The 21,371-nt window shown below is 32.7% G+C and overlaps 1 protein-coding gene across 7 annotated transcripts in view; it reads left to right on the forward strand.

Annotated features, from left to right (window-relative positions):
* The first annotated feature begins 1,619 nt into the window (after positions 1-1,619).
* The window catches only part of LOC149806952 (spermatogenesis associated 6-like protein), a 99,898-nt gene continuing 80,146 nt past the window's right edge, over positions 1,620-21,371 (forward strand). For all 7 annotated transcript variants that reach the window (XM_089960059.1, XM_089960070.1, XM_089960065.1 and 4 more), the window contains exons 1-6: positions 1,620-1,768; positions 9,213-9,350; positions 13,035-13,083; positions 13,869-14,041; positions 14,715-14,813; positions 20,029-20,108. In XM_089960059.1, coding sequence (XP_089816185.1) covers positions 1,721-1,768; positions 9,213-9,350; positions 13,035-13,083; positions 13,869-14,041; positions 14,715-14,813; positions 20,029-20,108 — 587 coding nt within the window. In that variant the 5' untranslated portion in view covers positions 1,620-1,720. The remainder of the gene's footprint in view (positions 1,769-9,212; positions 9,351-13,034; positions 13,084-13,868; positions 14,042-14,714; positions 14,814-20,028; positions 20,109-21,371) is intronic.

The raw sequence follows: 21,371 nt of genomic DNA on the forward strand, positions 1-21,371 counted from the left end.
AATCAAATAAGATCAAAATATTAATCTCCTTAATTGATAGATCTAGGTTTGTTGAAGCCTTAATTCATAATTTGGAAGCTTGCGCAGTGCAAGGAGGAGAAATGCCAAAGAACACACACACATTTTTTAATGTGGATCAAATCATCTGATGCTGATTGGAAAATATAGTTCATGTTTATATCACAGAAATAGAAACACATAGACTGTCCAAGTTTTTTCTGTAAAATTCTCAACCTAATGCTGAACACACTTCTCTAGATTATAAATATGGGCATGCTGACACCATACATCAAGGAAAATGGTCCTTCCCCCATGTATATTTGGATTTATGCTAAATGATTTTCAGTTTGACCTTACAGGTATAATGTTATCAATTGTATAACCCCTTTCTGTTAGGCTTTAAAAAACTTTGAGCCTCTTGGCAACATGTGAGATTATGTTAATTCATATCTAGATCATGTTTTGTATTTTTTATGATTTGTTTAAAAAATATGGTACACTTGCCTGAAAATGTCTGTTGTGACTAGATAACTCTTACCCCAGTCTAGTTCCAGCAGAGTTACCTCTCTTAAATGCAATGGAATGCCTGGTTCTATCCTTGTCAAATTGACAATATAACATTGTTCTCTATGAAAGTGTGTGACATACAAATGCTAAGGTAGGATTTTGGAATCTGAATTCATCATTCCATTTGTTGGGTTAAATCATTTCGTTTCAAACTGCATCATTTCATTTAATACCACGTCATTTGGAATCTAAATTCATCATTCGATTTTGTTCGTTCAATGATTTAATGTGAACCACATCCTTTGGAATCTGGATTTCATTTGCTTTGTTAAATCATTTGATTTCATCCTGCATCATTTAAGTAATTTTGGCGTTGACGGCTGCCCATGATAACTTTATCACAACGACCCCAACAGAATAATATAAATTTTACAATATCTGCCTTTCACTACTTCGTGAAGAGGCGCGTAGTTGCCTATACCCAGATACGTACTAAGATTTTGACGAGAACAAATTTAATTAAACCAATTATTTTAATATTTTGTGTTATAGTATATACGCAACCTCCCCGAATCCCATCTATGTAGCGGGAGGATGTTAACCCCTTCCCCTCTCGTCGCCACGCAACAATTCGAAAGCCGTGGTCATTCAGTACTTGCTTATGACGACAAATTTGTTTAGCTCTCCACTTGTTTTTTTATAGTGGATTCCATTATATGCTCAGGAATCAATACAATGGTCATACACTACAAGGAAAAGAACTGAAATAGCCAAATAAACCATCGGTTGTAGGTAGACTCGTCCCCTAACTTACTTATATGTTCTCGTTTGTTTTATATGTGCCGGGAACCAGGCTATTGGTGAGGGAGGAAAGAGAATATGATTCATAACATTATCGTTAAGCAAAAGAACATATCTCACAGAAAAATTCAGTTCAACAGCATTAAATGAGTTCGTTCACAAAAATTCATACATATTTCAAGCTAAAAGATGCACTAAGTATATAGGCCCTTTTTAAAATTCTAAATCTCTATTAAACTAAATATTGTACAAAAAAAACAGAATAACTTCTCCCAAGAGCTCTGCATTTTCATTGGCTGGTACATAGGGCGTCCCTGGAGAATCCGTGCAACAGAGGAGACATCGAGACCAACTTCAAGAGGTTCTTTACAGAAAAAGTCGATGTTTTTTCACACCTTATAGACGTAGAAACATGCCGAGAAGAGCTTTGCGTTGTGTTGTGGATTTAGACATCCACAGAGTAAGTGAAATAGTTTCATATACGTTGTGATTATTTTGAAAATTCCTGTCTTGCGGGACCCAGCAAGTTGTGTCTTGTTTTACGCAGCTCTCCAGATTAGCGGGATTTTAAACGTTTATTTTGTCATCAGAAGATGCAGTTTTCCAAAGAATTAAAAACGACAAATTTTCAAGTTACTTTTTGGTTTTAATTTCAACAGATCAGTTGTTAAGATGAAAAGAATGAACGATGTTTCGTGCTAAAGATAATGCTGCAACATGTCCCCACTGTGAAACACTGGTCTGGTGCTTAGCTACAGCATCGCTATTTTGATTATAGAGAGGCTGCGATGTTATCCTATATCATATAGTGAAGCAAATAGAGAAAGTGTAACAGTTGAAAAACTAATAGAGTTAAATCGGTTACTTAAAAATAGATTTAATTTTTTTCTTCGGAAAGTTCAGCTTATTATAACGGTATTAAAGCTTATATCAGGTGTTATAACGTTATAAAACCTATATAAGGTAAATATTTGGTATGTTTTCCCTCACTACTTTGTTGGTCATAACTGATCACACCAAAGTACAGTATCAGGTATTATTATATGCTCATTTTTTCTCCGTTAACTCTACATCGTCAGAATCGTTCAATATTACCCATTATTATGTACTCATTTCCCCCTCCCCGTTAACTTTACATTGTCAGAATCGTGCAGTATTACCTGATATTGAACCCGCGCGACAATACACATAGCATTCACGTGCATAAAGGAACTACTTTATTGTAAACAAACAATGGACGCAGAAGCCAGCGCTTTTGATTTGTACACAAATCATGTACACTCACAAAAGAGGCACTTTACATTGTGGCTGTTTATATTTGTTTCTGAATGAACTAAAACCGATGTTTTGTGGACTGCCACATACCAGCTGCTTTAGCACATTCCGCATTGATATAATGTTTCGGATTTAGGCCAGCTACAGTATATAACAGACGCAAGATAAGGTCCTTACAAATAACATACAAGTGACAAGTCATATACTCTCTTCTTTAGCTGGTGATAAGAATGGAAAAAAAAATATACTTACAGTTTTACATCCTGAATTTCCTCAAAATGTACTTTCTTAGTTCTGCAAATCCGAATTACATGAGCCATGTTATAGGTTCTCAATCTGGATTACACATTTCAAAATTGTACTGTAATTTCGATGATAAGTGCAGTTACATCCTCCTTACTGCACTCAAAATGAAATAAGCATTAAATTCCATAGCATCTTTTTGATAATTGCATTTGAAAGACTTCATATTTTTCCTACATTATGATTTCAAACATTCATTGACAGAAAGAGAAACACATTTACAGATGTCAACACGCTTCTCCCTAGTTTCTTCAATTTCATGTTTTTCATGTGGAATTGTCACATACAAATCCAGTCTATAATCATGAAATTTCCTAGAATCTGGAAAAATACCAAAATCTGTTCATTCCAGATCAAATGGAAAAGTTGTTGCAATGCACATTCATTCACAATATGACTCCAAATGTCAATTTTAACTAGACATGCCATTTTCTTTCAAAAGTTATGTTGAGCATGCAACTAAATTCAAATTTATCTGGGCGGAGTTATGGGCACAGTAATAATGTTGTTGTTGTGTAATGATGAATCTGCATTTGTGTATTTAGTTTGGAATACAGCATACATTCAGTTACTTTGTTTCTTGTAGTGTATTTTGTTGATATAATTAAGCTTTAGGTAGAATAAAAAAATGAGCATATAATAAAATGGTTACTGCATTTGTATGGGAAAATATGAACTCGTTTTGTCAGATGTATTTTCTGAACTCCCAAGGTCGTGCAGTATTTCCATTCGAAAAACTCGTTCATATTTTCCCATACAAATGCAGTAATCTATCATTATAACATTATTAAACCAATATAAGGTAAACATTTTGTATGTTTTCTCTCACTACTTTGTTGGTCATGACTGATCACACTAAAGTACAAGTCACACAGGTCATATAGGCATTCAAAACCGACTATCTCAGTAATGAGTGTCATTTATTTTAATTTGAGTATACATACCTTTAAGTGGCAAGTATTTACTTCATTTGGATTTGTATGCATCTACATTCCTTTGGAATGTCATTATTTGGATGCCCAGAGAAGTGTATTTGGCAAAGTCAGTGTTAAAGTACATAGATGTTTTTGAACGAAATGAACCTAAAGGTGTGATCCCGTACAATCCAGTTTGAATGTTGCATGCTGTGATGTCACAATGAAAGCTACACATATTGATGCAAAGTTTGTACTACCCTCAATTGTGACAATTCCACTCGACATGCTCTTATTTTAACCCAAGATTGGTACATGGTCACCATTGTGAAAGTCCATAGCGATAGATAATTTTCATCTGGAGTTTTCTTGATGACAGTTAAGGTGCAGAGCATTCAATAATCAGAATTGAATAGACTTTGGGTAAAGAAAATTATTGCTAAATTTTAAGAGAACAATTTGTATTTAATTTAAAATGAGTAAATACACATTCATGACCCATGTTACTTGTACTATAGATTCTCACCATAATTTTTTTCTCCAAATAATGTTGTCAATATCATATGTAGATAATTTTGCTATATTTATTCAATCTGTTTATGTCTCTAAATAAGGATGCATTGTCCTTATATGTAGGCATGCTGATTTGCACACATTCATCTTTCTCTAAATACTCTATGCAGAAAGTACACAACATAACATTCTGTTATTGATCATATTCTGGCCATTCACATTCATTTTTCCAGGATTTCTGGTACTTTATGTAGTAAAAGTCATACAGGTCATGTATGCTCATTTAACTCATCTTAAATTAAATAAAATCTTGCACCCATATTTAATGCTTCCTTATTTTGACATAGTTTCATAAACTCAGTTCCCAATAGAATGCATCTCTCATTGAAGTCACAAACATTACATTGATCAACATTGAGTCACACAGACAGAAACAATTTTGGAAATCCTGTTTTTCTTATTTTTGAAATGAAACAAAGGTGCATCCCTTTTTTGTAAAAAGTATATTTCACTAATTCTCTAATTTTCAATCAGCAACTCAACATAGAAATTCTTATCATCTATTCTGACAGTGTAAATCAACTTCTGGCTATAATAAGCATCTAGAATGCTACTCAGCATGTGTTAGTCACATTTCTCACAGCTGATAACTGTATCAGTAACACTGTTCTGAACAGTATACAATGTTAAATTTTTTTATATAGATTTGTCATTAGAGACATTTTGAGGTGGTTCTTTTGTTGTGGAAATTTTCATGAAACATAATTTTGTGATATATTGCATAACTAAATCAGCATCCTGTATACATTGAAAAATATTATTGTATTTAGTTTTTATTTGATAAATAAGAAATTTTTCTTTAATTATAAACTTTCAATCAGCCTGTTAGCAAATCTTGATATTTAACTTATTTGAACCAATTTATTTTTTATATACTCACAGTTAATTTTTTATAAATTGGTTTAATAATGGTAAGATTTAAAAAAATGAAAATAACACCCCCTATAACATTATGTCTTCTGTCTCTGATTATTTGTACTAAAGAGATAAGTTATGTTGTTGTTGTTGTAGGGTTTAACGCCATTTTTCAGCACACGATAGGCTATACATGGCCACCAGTATTAATGGTGGAGGAAGAACCCGGGAAATCCCCGGAAAGAACCACCGACCCTCGAGAAGATACTGGCAAGCTTTCTCACATACCCACATTAGCCGAATCCAAGACTCGAACCTACACAGACAGAGGTGAGATTTCAGTGATCTGTAACGGAGAGCGCTTTAGACCACTTGGCCAATCGGGGCCCCGTATAAGTTATGAAGGATGCAAGCCAGTTTAACATTTTTTAAAGAAACAGTACAGTTAAAGATTGAGGTTATTATCAAATTAAATATAGGAAAACAATCATAAACTAAATTCAATACTTTTAATCATTTTTATCATAACACAGACATGCTTTTCCCCAGTTTGATTGTTTTAGCTCTTGTGATAAATATGTTACAAAAAATGAAGATTAAGATAAATATAAGATAAACTTTAGGGATGCTAAATTAAGTTTGTTAAATGTCATTTTACATATAAACTTCAATTGTTTGTGTGCTACAGATATTGCTCTGCAGTAGATCATTTCCTTTGGAGCATATGTACAGTAGTGGCACAAGAAAAGCGGACTGATGAGGTGCATCAAAATGGATGGCTTATTACATGATCTTTACAACAAAGGATTTGCTGGATGAAAGCTCATTAAGAAGATTATGAGAGAATATCTGTACTTTGCTAAAATAACTAATGTTTCCAAAGTAATCAGAGATATCACTATGAATAGTTCATTTCTGAAAAGGTGAAAATATGTGTTTAAGTGCTTCAGAATTGGGTAGTCCAGGATATAAATTCTTGTTTTAAAATTTAATAGTGATTTTGTTTGACCAAAGCCTATTCAGTCCCTATTATTGAATTCTCTGCACCTTAAGAGTCATCAAGAAACATCCAGACAAAAACTATCAGTTGTTACGGGCTTTTACAATGGTAGCCAGGTACTAAACTGGGTCAAGATAAGAGCATATCCAGTATAGTCATCACAATATAGGGTAGTATGAATTATTTTCAACATATGTAGCTTTCATTGTGACATTTCAGCATGCAGCATTCAGTTAAGATTGTAATGGATTACTATTCCATGTTGATCTGATACAAAATTGTCTACATGCTTTAAACATTGATTTTGACATGTGTACTTTTCAGAGTTTGTAAATAATGACCTTCCAAATGAATATGTGTGTATGAGAATCTGTGTAAAGCAAATATATGTCATTGATAGGTATGTAGAGTCAAATTCTTAATATTGACACCCATTACTGAAATAATTGGTGTTAAACACCAATTGACCTGTATGACTTTTACTATAACTGTCTTCACTTGGTCATACTTATGATCATACTCTTTCTTATCATCTTCAAATTTCTGACATTTACGGGGCACCTGAGCACCTTGCAAGAACTTTGATATCACAATGCAGTGAATATTTATCGATTTTGAGCTAAAAATATCTTATCTGGTATTATTTTTGCACTATTGGTAAGGTTGGTAAACACAACCTTTTCCAATTGGGCTAGTTCTGGTACTAGCCTATCTTTTAATATTTGGAAATTCATTATCTTTTACTATATTGAATTCAATCGCATTCAGTTCTACATTGAATTCAGTCATATTCAGCTAAGCATTGAATTCAATCATATTCAGTTCTACATTGAATTCAGTCATATTCAATTCTACATTGAATTCAATTATTTTCAATTCTACATTGAATTCAATCACATTCAGTTCTACATTGAATTCAATCACATTCAGTTCTACATTGAATTCAATCACATTCAGTTCTACATTGAATTCAATCACATTCAGTTCTACATTGAATTCAATCACATTCAATTCTACATTGAATTCAATTATTTTCAATTCTACATTGAATTCAATCAAATTCAGTTCTACATTGAATTCAGTCACATTCAGTTCTACATTGAATTCAGTCACATTCAGTTCTACCCTGAATTTAATCATGTTCAGTTCCACACTGAATTCCATCATGTTCAGTTCTACACTGAATTTAGTCATGTTCAATTCCATATTGAATTCAATCATATTCAGTTCCACATTAAATTCAATCATATTCAGTTCCACATTGAATTCAGTCATATTCAGTTCCACACTGAATTCAATCATATTCAATTCTACATTGAATTCAATCATATTCAATTCCACATTGAATTCAATCATGTTCAGTTCCACATTGAATTCAATCATATTCAATTCAACCTTGAATTCAGTTATATTCAGGGCTTTCCTTATCAGCCAATCCCACCAGCCTACTTTGACAACTCGCCCTCCAATTTGAAACCTAATGGAAGGCCCTGTATATTCAATTCCAAAATGAATTCATTCATATTCAGTTCCACATGGAACTCTGTCATATTCAATTCTACTTTGAATTCAATCATTATATGTTACCGTATTTGTATGGGAAAGTATGAACCAGTTTTTTCTGAGAAATACTGCACAATGTTAGCAGTGCAGATTTACTCAGAAGAAAAATGAATTAATATTTGCCCATGCAAATGTAGCAAATTTTTTATTATATACTTATTTTTTTTATGACCTTATGCTGAATAATAAAAGAACACACTACAAGAAACAAAGTAATTGAATTTATGCTGAATTCCAAAGTCAATACACAAGTTTAGGTTCAACAATACACAATAGTAGTATTAATGCACACACATATTACTGCTAAGTGACCTTTGAACTTGGTCACATACTCAGTCATTTGTTTCAGAAATAAATCTTGGTTTGGTCAACTTAAAATGTAAATTAAGAGTCAAATTAATACATACTGAAACAACTTTTCAGCATCCGTTATTTATTTGTTTATAGTCAAAAATAGATTCTAACATGCAGTACTAGACATAAGTGTATGGAAAATACTGCACATTTCTGACGATGTAAAGTTAATGAAAAAAATGAGGTTATAAATAATATTCATTTCAGCATTGAATTCATCGTATTCAATTAATTATTGAATTAGGTGATGTTCAGTTCTTTGAATTCAGTCCTATTTAGTGTCCACACTATTTGCATGGTGTGTTTCATTTTAGTCAGAAAATTAACCCTGTGGACCTAAATTGAGATCAGTTACAAATGATCATTGCAAGACACAACAACAAATACTTTTAAAAACCATTTGCTTACTCTGGTGCTTTTCTACGGAATGAACTCCCCTCAGAAACAATAAGATATGTTCAATACAAAATCATATGACTACTATATCAAAAGGCAGTTTTCATTGTAAATTTATCAATATATGCACTCCAGTTTGTTCTATTATTGCATTTTGCATACACTTTATGCATTTATGCTCAGTGCATTTAAGCATACTTTATTATTTTTAATTCTGTGATTTTTTTTCACTTGTATTTACAATATTTTGAATATCGGGAGATCCTCAGGGGATAATAGTATGTTATACTAAGTTATCCACATCGAATGAAGTATTTATTATTATTATTTATTCAGTCGCAGTAGTAGCAGTTGTATGTCCCTGCTTGCATAGTTGAAGTTAAAGAAGGACTCATGTTATTGCTTAAAATGTCATAATTAATGTTGTTAATTTTCCATTTTGACTAGAATTAAAAAATATACTTGGCTTGAAAAGCATCTGACATGTGTTTAAATCTGAATTTAAATTGGTTAAAGCTGTACCACATAAATTGTTTTGTATAATACTAATCATTAGACATGGAAGTTCAAGGCATGTCTCCATGCTGGCTGCAGCTATATACTTGTATGTATGGTTCATTCACAGTGCAATTGATAAATTAATTTTAATTTCCTGTCCTGACATTTTGTAGGTATCAGCTCCAGGGGTCTGGCTGCCAAGTCGAGAAGATGTCTCCCTCAGCATAAGTTTGTTTGGGCAGTATCGAAATACCAGGACTGTTCTCTCTGTCTTTCCCCTTATCCTGCATGAACACTTCAGATTTGAAAAGGTTTGTATGGATTCTTTTTGGAAAGGGCTAAACAGACCTGGAAAAAAAATTGTTCAATGACTGACTTTCCTGGAACTAAACTTTCCATCAAATCACAAACAAAATTGGGACATTTTCTTCATATGTTTTTTTTAACAGTTATGGGAAGGTGAAGGACAATTTTACTTGCTCAACAGAACTAGTCAACTGTTATCCTGTTGAAATATGTGTTCATAAAAAGTCAAGTTGTTGGGTATGACAAATGTGGATGTAAGTAGTTTGGTACCAAGGTCAAGGGGAGTGTATCATTGTGTTTGTGTACTGACAAAGATTAAGATATAAAAATGTGTACAGTTGACCTCGCAGATTAAGAGAATGCAATCCTTAATAAATAGCATAGCTGCATATTTAAATTATCATTTGAAGGAGGTATGCAGCAGCAAAACTTTTGTCCAGGAATTCTTTTCTGAACAACTTGTGAATGACCAAAGATTTGAGCAGCTTTAAATCTGTTTTAAATACCATGATTAGGAGGAATTGATGCAAATGCTCCATAGGTAAATATCAGGAAATAAGTTTCTGCTGCCCTACTCTGCTGCATGTGTAGTGTTTAATTTGTGGAGATTTTAAAATAACTTTTATTGACCCCCACTGAAGGACTTATCTTGCTGACATTAAGTTTTAGTTTTCATTTTCCTGCTTGATATTAGATGAATATTGTGATATATGTGTAGTGTTTTTTAGTTTTCAGTTCTGTAATTTGCTTGTTGCTTTTAGTTCTTTAGTTTTGCTTGTTTCTTTTAGTTCTGTAATTTTGCTTGTTGCTTTTAGTTCTGTAGTTTTGCTTGTTTCTTTTAGTTCTGTAATTTTGCTTGTTGCTTTCCATTCTGTAATTTTGCTTGTTGCTTTCAGTTCTATAACTTTGCTTGTTGCTTTCAGTTCTGTAACTTTACTTGTTGCTTTCAGTTCTATAACTTTGCTTGCTGCTTTCAGTTCTATAACTTTGCTTGTTGCTTTCAGTTCTAAAACTTTGCTCGCTGCTTTCAGTTCTATAACTTTGCTTGTTGCTTTCAGTTCTATAACTTTGCTTGCTGCTTTCAGTTCTATAACTTTGCTTGTTGTTTTCAGTAGTGTAATTCTGCTTGTTGCTTTAGTTCTCTAGTTATACTTGTTGCTTTTAGTTTTATCATTTTGCTTGTTGCTTTCAGTTCTGTAATTTTGCTTGTTGCCTTTAGTTCTTTAGTTTTTATTGTATCATTTAGGTCTGTTCTTTAAGTGTTTAGTTCTGTAATTTTGCTTGTAGCCTTCAATTCCTGTTTCTGGTTATCATATATTTTCCTGTATTTGCTGTTTGTTGCTCATAATTGCTATATTTTGTGGTAGATACGCTTCCAATTAATTTGACGCCAATCTTGTATGTGCTTTGATGTCTTGTCTATTAACTAATTATCCTTGTATATGTAAATTTTTCTTTGGGTACAACTGTCACATAAGTATGTATTTGGCCAGTCCAAATACATGTATCTTTTTAACTATGTGTAATTTTGTTTGGATCTAATAATGTAAAATGATTTCCCTGCTTGGATCCTTTGAAAATAAAAATTGGGCTTTTACCTTTTATTAGATTTGAAAGATTTCAAATAAATTGTAACAAATGTCAGTCTGTTTGCATGTATGTATGTATGTATGTATCTATGTATGTATTTACAGGTAGAACTGGTTATAATGCAATGCTCGGGGTCCAAGGAAGCAGGATTGTGTTAACAATTTTTTCAAAACACTTCCCTGTGGAAAATGTGCAATGAAATTTCAATGTCATCAATTTAAAATAACCTCTTGATCAAATATCATTTAGTTAGGTTGCCGGGTTTCATCAGACATCAAATATATTTCAGTATACATGCCAATATGGCAGAAACAGTGCATGGTGAAGTTAAGGCAACATTAAACACAGTGCTGTGATTAAAAGTCTGCTAGGGATACGAATGATTGGCTTTTCTGAGAGCATGTATTTAGGATGTTAAAAAGAGAAGTCACCATAAATAAAAATGGGAGCCATCATGCTATAAGCAGAATCACATGATAATGAATCACATTATAACAGGTTTTACTTACTTATATGTATGTATGTATGTTTCATATATGTTATTTTATTTTGTTATGATTCTATGGTCTTAAACTAAGTAACAAAGAAGCAAAACCAACAGGTTTAGTAAAATCAACAAAATAAATTTATTTTTTCTTTAAGTTGCAAAGTGTTGTGAATAAAATCCCAGATAAATCCTGAAGTTTCTGTCTCAAGTTCAAAACTGTTGAAAACTCTGAATGAATTCCAATAATCTTAAATGTGTTGATGTCCCCCAGTAGTCCTGAATGAGCTGACAGTACCAGTAATCTTGATTTATCGCAATAATATAGTCCAGAATGTCTTTGCATAAATCCACAAAAAGAACTTTGTACTTCCAATGAATAATTTGAAATCATTGATTCCTCTCAAATTATATAAGGAACACAAAAATAAATAAATCAGCAAACTGAACTTAAAGGAGGAATGAAATAATTTTGTTTACCTAAGCCTTATACAAAAACCTAAGACACTATAAAGTGACCATGATATGTGTCAAAAGTTCATTTCGTGAATATTCTAATTTTCTAAATAAGGCTAGTGCTTGAACTTAAATATCAGTAAACAACTTTTTAAAAAAGATGATAAAAGCCAGGTAGGCCACAACTAATCTACCCTTACTTATAGACAAAGGTCAAACACAAAAAATGAATTAAATATACTTATCAGTATGCATTTATATGTATATACACTTGCCTTTATTTAATTTATTATTGCATGTGTATGTATGTATATATACACATACATACATACATACATACACACACACACACACACACACACACATACATACATACATACATATCTGTATTTTTATAACCAGTAAAGTAGATTTAGTGTATTTTATTAAGAATATTCAAACTGATACTGAGTACAAGTTGTACTTTTTTCTATTGAAAATAAATACTGAAAATGTAAGTTGGAGAAAAATGTTTGACTTTATAGAAAGTTATTGTACATTTTGTGTAGCCAAGATTAGGTGAACCATCAGTTGGACAAACACTTTTCTGACAATCAAACAAAGTCTTAAAAACTGTGATTAAGTAAACATGTACATCAGTCAGGGTGATCAGATTGGGTAGCAGTTGATTTGAATATTTGTTATATAATAGTTGATTGACCTGTGCCATGTTTGACCTGTGAGGTAAGTTAGTATTTTGGGGTTGAGTATTCTTTTACTGTCGGTGTCCAGAATTACAGACAATTCTGCAATCTGCAGAGGAAGCTGGATTATGGAGATGTGAATTTAGGGAAGTTTTACTGCATACATGTATGCATTATTTTTTCCTGATATGTACTTATATAATCACATATGAATAAAATCCAAGTGCAGTCTGCATAGGAACAGATTGGCCATCATATAATACACCAGCAGATCTGGATCTGTGATGATTATTAGGAGTAATTAGTTGAACAGAAAACATAGTCATTGATCTGCTAGCACATTTAGCCAGGAATGATTAGGGTCTTTTGTTTGCAATTTGACCCATTTTTACTTTGGTGCAAATTTTGTACATTATTCTTTTTCAAGACAAAATTTTGTATATTTTGATTATTGTTGTTGTCACATTCTTTTTCAGACTTATTACACAGCTGTTGATCCTGCACATGTAGCTGAGTTCCTTGAAGGTTTGTAAAGTCTCAGGCGTTAATACATATAACTGTCGTCTCTTTTTTGGCTTAATCTCTTTATTACAAAAAAATTATAAAATTAGAAGTTTTCATCTGGGGAAAAAAGATTATTTTTTTGAGAAATCTTTTCAAATTCAGTATTTGTTATAGTTTTATAATGGACATATTTCCTTTACTTGATGTATTTTTCTGTGTGTATAAAGGGACATTACTCCTTTCCTAGACCCAGATATACCAATCTAGGACTTTTATAGCAATTTAGGGTCTTGGTTTCTAATTGTATTCCAATCCTTTTTGTTCGTTTCTGTTTTACATGATATAAGGGATATTAATGTATTATAATTCTAATGGAAATGCATATATATATTATTAATTTTTGTGCTTTTGAAGGATTAGATGTCATGGTGTTATTAACTTGGTTCCCTAGATTGATTCATAGTTCTGGTACATTACAGATGTCATATTTACTTCAATTTTTAAAACTTTTGGCAATTTTGTACTAAAGATATCTCCAGATGCTTACATGAAAGCTACTGAAAGTGTGGTGTGGGTTGTATGAACTTGCTGTTCAGTCTGCATAAGCTTAGATAAAGTCAGTACCAAAAAAATATAGACTTACAAACAAATTGAAAATATTTCACATGTTTGGTATGAAAAATGGCATTGCCCTCTAAAATTTGGATGGTCAGACCTGTGTAAATTTGGTATTTATTCAATATATATATATATATATATATATATATATATATATATATATATATATATATATATATATATTGCAGATGAGCTTGTTATTTTTGAGCTTGTCCAGCTCTGCGACTATTCGGATGGTGCTGTTCGTCTGGCCTCATTCTCAACTGATGCCAGGGACTTCCTCTACCCATATCCAACCCTTGCTCCATCTTATGCCCCCACTGAAAGAGAGATTCTCATGTCACGTACAGTGGCGTTTCCTGTGAGTAAAAGATGGTTAATCTTGCTATTTTTTCTAAAACAGTTAATCGGTAAAAAAATAAATAATCATTAGTATTTCATTAGTATTTCTTTTTTGTCCTAGAACTTATGCTGTATAAAGTTCATAATTTAATAGCTGATGATGACTTTAGATGATAGTTATGTGTGATCAAAAAGACTGATGACAAATATATATGTTGTATGTCAATTAAAAATGTTTCCATATAGCATTATGCATGTAAACCAGTTTTTAAGAAATACCCTTAACTTTAATGTAGTTGGCTAGTTGAATATTAGTCAATGTACAGTTATGAAAAAATAGGCAAAATATCAAAATTAACAGCAAAGTAAGGTACATAAGAATGACAAAAATGGAAACAAAAGTATTAATATATTTATTTATTTGAATTTTCTCAGCAGTAGTTCATGAAATTCAGTATTTGAAATATTGGAAGTTTACCTTGGATAGCTGTTAAATGTGCTCATATTTAATTGATTTACTGTAACTTTATGGTTTTGCTTCCTATTGTCTTACTGTCAGAAAAAAAACATGTTTAAATTAACCATTTTTGATGATGTTATAAAACTTAAACTTGCACAAGTCATGTTATTGATAGAAAATGAAAACTAGAAAACATAATGATACGTAATGAAACATATTCTTGACACTACAGGGCATTTCTCCAAAAATTGAGTTCACAAGTAAAACAACGATTAAAGAGTCCCGATCTCCAGAACTTGATGCCCTTGAAGATGCCATGGAAGAAAGAGAAGTTGGTTACTATATTGTTGTTTCTTTTTCCTTGACGTATGCAGCACAGACTTATATTCAGGCTTCAAACTGAGCATGTGCAGTCAATACTAGTATATTTGGTCAGCACTAGTATATACTGTCACTACTAGTATATTCAGTCAACAATAGTACATTCAATCAGCATTAGTATATGCCGTATTTGCTGGCCTATAAGATGATGCTTTTTGACCAGAAAATTTTAGTTTCATCTTATACTATGAATTGACTTATATATGGATTATGTCATCGAAATCATTTTATCTTGTGTTGCATAATTTTTCGCATAGAAAACAAGTTCTCCAGTAAGTATGAAAAATAATGTGTAGAAAATGTTTCATTTTGGGGAAGAGATTATGTATGAAAAATATAGGACCCCACACTGAGAAGGATTTTAAACAATTACACGATTGTCAGTATTAAAAATTATTGTACATCAGATGTAATTGTGCTAAAGCAGCATGCACTAGTAATATACTTTAATTTCATTACTGGTACATATATATGCATAGAGTTGACAAATTAGGAGATGAATAACCATGACAAAGACAGATATTTTATTACATTTTTCTTCTTGCACCTCACTATCAAATAAAAATGATGCCCCATTTTGAGAGAGAGAGGTCTTGATGAATCTGTGTTGTTCATTAACCTGATTACTGTGATGTTATATACAAGTACAGTATTATATTCCATTATCAATTCATACAACTAGGTGAGCAGTTCCTTTTTGCTTTAGTTACCACTTCCAATGATAAAGAATCATATGACTTTGTAATGGTATTTACATGCTTATTAAATATGCTACAGCTGTTTGAGGTCAAGATTCGGCAGATCAGATCAGATTAGTGAGGCTATCAATAGGGAAATGAGGCTACCCGTAGAGTTGTTGTTGTTGTTGTAGAATTTAATACCATTTTCAGCATAAGATAGGCTATACGTGACAGCCATTATAAATGGTGGAGAAAGAACCTGGAAAAATCCCAGAAAGAACCACCGACTCATGAGAAGCTACTGGCAAGCTTTCTCACATAACCACATTAACCAAATCTGAGACTTGAACCCATGCAGACAGAGGTGAGATGGCTGTGCTCCGTAAAAGTGAGCACTTTAGAAAAACTTGGCCACTTGTAGCCCCTGCTCATAGAGTATTATGAATATGGTACTATATAATGAAAGGAAATGCTGGTTACTCATGTGAATTTTCCAACCAGTGACATCTTTTGAACTTGCCGATAGAGTTCTCATCAATTTAAAGTATGAGCAAAGATCAAAAACAATTGCTACCTATGTATAGAAAGAGTACATGCACTTTTAAAAAAATCTTATTTCTTGAGAATGGAAAGGTCATTGTAAAGAAAATTAGATAGCGTGCAAAGTGATCATTCTTGGCATTTGACCTAAATGGAGTCTGTATGGCTCTAAATAATTGTGACTATTGAAACTCTGAAGGAGTATGGTATGTATTTTAATAGTTTACATTTACTATTTAATTTAATATTGTTTTCTCTGTTCAACAACAGCTTCACCTAAACAGGGGCAGTAAGTCACAACCCCTCCCATAAAAAACTAGTAAAAAAACATGAAGAGCTGAAACTTCTGTCTCTCTTTCATATCAGGTGATATTTTATTTTGTAACTCAATTCTGTCTGGTTCATCTCAATATCTACTCCAGAAACTTCAAAATGTTCAAAACACAGCTGCTCGGATCATACTTAGAGTACCACGATCAGAGCACACCTCCCCACTGCTCTGTACCCTACACTGGCTATCCATTTGATCCAGAATCAAACACAAAATTTGTTCTCTGTGCTATGTTTCACTGTCAGACTCTAGTCCAACATACCTATTCGACCTCACCCATGTGTACACACCAGCAAGATACTTACACTCCTCTTCTGACAATCATATACTCATTATTCCCACTATGAAAACAAAGTCATATGGACAGTGTTCTGTTGCATACCAGGGCCCAGCAATGTGGAATGAATTGCCCACTGAACTTAGACACAAAGACACAGTGATCACATTCAAGAGGGCTCTCAAAACTCACCTATTTCAACTGCAAGAACAAACTTAAAGATCTAATAATGTTTCCTACCTGAAATATTCTCAGCACGTTTTTTATTTTTTAATGTTTTTCTAATTTCATGGTATTTGTTTTTGTAATAATATTATTATATGTTTTTTATCTTATAGGTGTTGTCTAATGTTGTAAAGCGCTTAGAGCTTCTAGAGATTAGGTGCTATACAAAGTCCTCATTATTATTATTATTATCATGAGGTGCAAGAAGAAAAATGCAATGGAATACATATGCCTCTTTCTCTGAATCTCTTTTCAGAAAAGAATTCTGGAAAAAGCATATTGTCATTAATGATGCAATTTCTTAACTGCTGGTAATGTGAAATAGCATACAGTAAACCTTTAATATTGATGAAACTGGAAGTTATTGTAATTGAATTCCACACAACATCACAAATTTTATCATATCTGTAACTGTATAAATTTTCAGGTCAGCATCATTATATGTAGCTAAATGTGCATAACACATTTAAAATACTTGGTGTGAAACAAAAGATTAGGTACTTTTAGTTCCATTTAATGATCTGGACTGGAAAGTTACTTAGTTATGTGTAGGATAAAATTCGTGATGCTGTGTGGAATGAAGTAAAAAAGACAAAGCCAAGTTATTGGTCTGGCCTTGTCTTAAACTCAGGAACAACTTATATATGTATGAAGGATGGAAAATTTGCCAAATTTGCTCATTCAGCCTATACTCTGCATCGACTTATAGGCCAGCAAATACGGTAAAAGCAATACTAATGTATACAAGCAATATTAGTGTATACAGGCAACACTAGTATATTCAGTCAACACTAGTACATTCAGTCAACATTAGTATATACAGGCAATGCTAGTATATACAGGCAACACTAGTATATACAGTCAACACTAGTACATTCCAGCGATGGTCCTGGCTTTTAAAAAGTTGTCGCCAAAAAAATCGCCAACCTCAATATTTTGTCGCCAATTTTCAAAAAGTGTCGCCAGAGCAAGTAGTGTACATTTTTTCAAGTGTTAATTTGGTCTATTAATGTAACAGGCAATGAAAATTACAAAAGATGGGTTAGTTAATACTCTAATTACAACAAGCATTAACAAAATGTTACAAAGTGTTACATGAAGATCCGTCGCGATTTTAGGGCTGCCCACTTGTTGAATGTAGTTTCAAAGTTTAAATTTTCACATCTGTACATGCTGATTCTCATTAAATTCTCGAGAGATGAGATGCAGAGTTTATTTCTGATGTCAGTTTTTATGAGGTTCATCTTACTGAATCCACATTCACAGTCTACAGTGCCGACAGGTGACACCAGTAGTCTCTCAGCAGCCCCCCCCCCCGGCTAGCTTCACAAAACTTGTAGTGAATTGCTTCCTAAATCCCAAGAATGATCACTGAATGCTGTATAAATTTTCTCGACAAGCAAAATAGGATCTCCATTCCCACGAATAAACTTACATGAGTCAACACCTGGCAATACTGGACCGTATATATAAGCATAAATTCACAATTGACTGTTTCTTGTTGCGGAGTTTAAGTCTCTGCAGTTGTAACACGGATTGATGGCAAAAGGAAAAGACCAATGAGTAAAATGCTGTACTGGCGACAGATATAATTGTGATTGAGATTTTTTCCATTTGCTTTGTATTTATACACAGTAGTCGGTACTTCAAAGGTTATCAGTTTTCTATGAAGGTTCAGCAAAACTAATGTATTGGTATATGTAAAAAAAACCAAAAAAACAGAAGGATTAGCCATTCAGTTAATTGTATCTGTTCTATTCGCGTCTTCAGAAGTCGGTCAGTTGTAGGTATAGTTCGGTAGCATGATTGACTGTATCACAGCATACAGTACTCAGCCCAGATGTCAGCATAAGCAGATTATGATGTAACAATGCACTGTAAAGATGGGGTTGTCAATACGAACAAAGGATCGTTTGTGTAACAGATTGATTCCAATGCATTGCTTAGTCAAGCTTGTGGCTTCCTTTCGTTCTCCCTTTTAATTTATCCAGTCCAAATCCATGATTGTATGTACAAATTAAATAACCAAAAAGTATGTCACCAAAAAAATCGCCAGATGGGATATTTTTGTCGCCAATAAGGAAAAAAAATCGCAATTTGCGACACTGGCGAAGGCCAGGACGATCCCTGCATTCAGTCAACTTAGTACATATAGGCAATACTAGAGTATATAGGCAATCCTAGTAGATATAGGCAATACTAGTAGATACAGGCAATACTAGTAGATACAGGCAATACTAGTGTATGCAGGCAATACTAGTGTATAAAGGCAACACTAGTATATTCAGTCAACACTAGTTATCTCAGGCAATATTAGTATACACAGGGAACGCTAGTATATGTCGGGAACATTAGGATATTCTTGCAATACTGATATATATTGCCTCTATTATTTTGCATTTATATTTACATATATACAAAATGAGATAATGAGGCAGTCATGTTTACATATATACAAATTGAGATAATGAGGCAATTGTATATATACAAATATTGCCTGAATGCATTGTGCTATACATTCATGTTCACCTATGTACCGCAAACCTCCATGACAGTCTTTTTGCCCATTGAGTGCTGAACATAGAGCTATTAAAATTTGTATGATAGTGTCACACAGCAACACAACTTATCATTGAGATAATAAGGCAGTCAATTATATTTTGGGATCCATTTGTGTTTTGCAGATATTTCATAAATATTACAGCCTTATAAAAACAAAAGGAGATTAAAATATCAGACTCACAATTTAGCATATAGATGCAAGAAAAAATAAAAATCTTTTCATAATAGTGATAGTAACAGTCACTCCTGGAGGTCAGATAAAGTCAGGTAGACTGTAATGTCTTGTTATTGGTTCAGCACCAAGTTTAATTAAAATAGGTCACAGTAAATGAGTTTTTCTAATATGAATATATTGTGCAATTCAGCAATGGTCTCTTCCATCTTACACTTATACATTCCCTCACATGCAGTATAACTGAAATGTAAAAATAGTGTATTTTTACCACCTAGATATTTGATAAGTTTCTGTCCAGATTCATTACAGATGACATATTGTTTATTACATTATATACCTTTTAGCCAAATATTAACCACCTCCATGTCTTTTTAGATACTGCGATCTCGTTCCCGCTCTAGATCTAGATCAAGATCTCGACAGAGGACACGTTCCTTGTCAGCTCACTCAGCCAGGTAGGCTGTCTTACTCTGTCCTGACTTCCTGTCATTGGTGGAGGCTGAATACAAGACAAATCTGTCAACTCTTTATCGGATTATTGTCCTAGACACAGTGCAGGCTTATTGACATTAGTAACTTGTTTTATATTTTCAATTTTTACATGTATACTCTCTCAAGTCATAATTTTACCTTATTGTGTACTTGATTTAAAATGGTCTTTATCTAACACCTCAAGTGTTTAACTGTCATGGATTTTAGATAACTCAGGTGACACTGTCACTGATATGGAATGGTGTAGGAATGAAAACATTTACATGTACATATAAATGTGTGGATTGTGTGACTACAGTTAGAGTGGATGCAACAGCCATACCTGAATGCTTGAACCATCAAAGTCATTACTTAGTTTAGATTTTAATGATATATATTAGTGAGTCATTTGATATGATCATTATGGGGATGAAAAAGTACAGGTATTGAGATAGGTAAGTAATGTTTTTATTACACCTAAGTCAATAGTTGCTTATCCAAAGTACTTAACAAATGACCAATTTGTGTCTTTGTAAAGAAAGTTATTGTTTTATTATTCTGCCTATGAAATTATGTAACTTGCAGCTCATGCTGATAAAATGATGAAAAGATTTCGATTAGTCACGATACCCAGTATATTTTATGATATCCCAGTATATCTTATGATACCCCAATATATTTTATGATATCCCAGTATATCTTATGATACCCCAATATATTTTATGATACCCCAACATAGTTTATGATACCCCAATATATTTTATGATACTCTAGTATAATTTATGATATTCCAATATATTTTATGATCTCCCACAATAGATTATGATACTCTAGTATATTTTATGATATCCCAATATATTTTATGATAACCCAGTATATTTTATGATACCCTAGTATATCTTATGAATTGGGCATATAATATTACCCTTGTCTGTACAAATTTACATGCATTTTTACATTTGTATTCCCCCACCCCTACCCTTTTTTTCACCTCAGCTTGATCATTTCAGATGAGCTTAGAGATCAAATTTGATACCATACAATACCATTGTTATCAAAATTTTTAATCTTGGAAGTTAACCTTTCTCTCTTGCATGTCATTTTAAAGCATGTAATACATAAATTACTTAACCATGTGACATGATCTTTTCTTCCTGTCAACTTATTTTTGTTTTTCTCTGCCAACAGTGCTCAGATGAAACATGACAGTCATGCATGACTGATGTTTCCCACAAAGTAGATGTAAA

Source organism: Sinohyriopsis cumingii, chromosome 1, assembly GCF_028554795.1.
Source record: "Sinohyriopsis cumingii isolate HCF-2022 chromosome 1, ASM2855479v2, whole genome shotgun sequence".
In the NCBI taxonomy this organism is placed as follows: Eukaryota; Metazoa; Mollusca; class Bivalvia; order Unionida; family Unionidae; genus Sinohyriopsis; species Sinohyriopsis cumingii.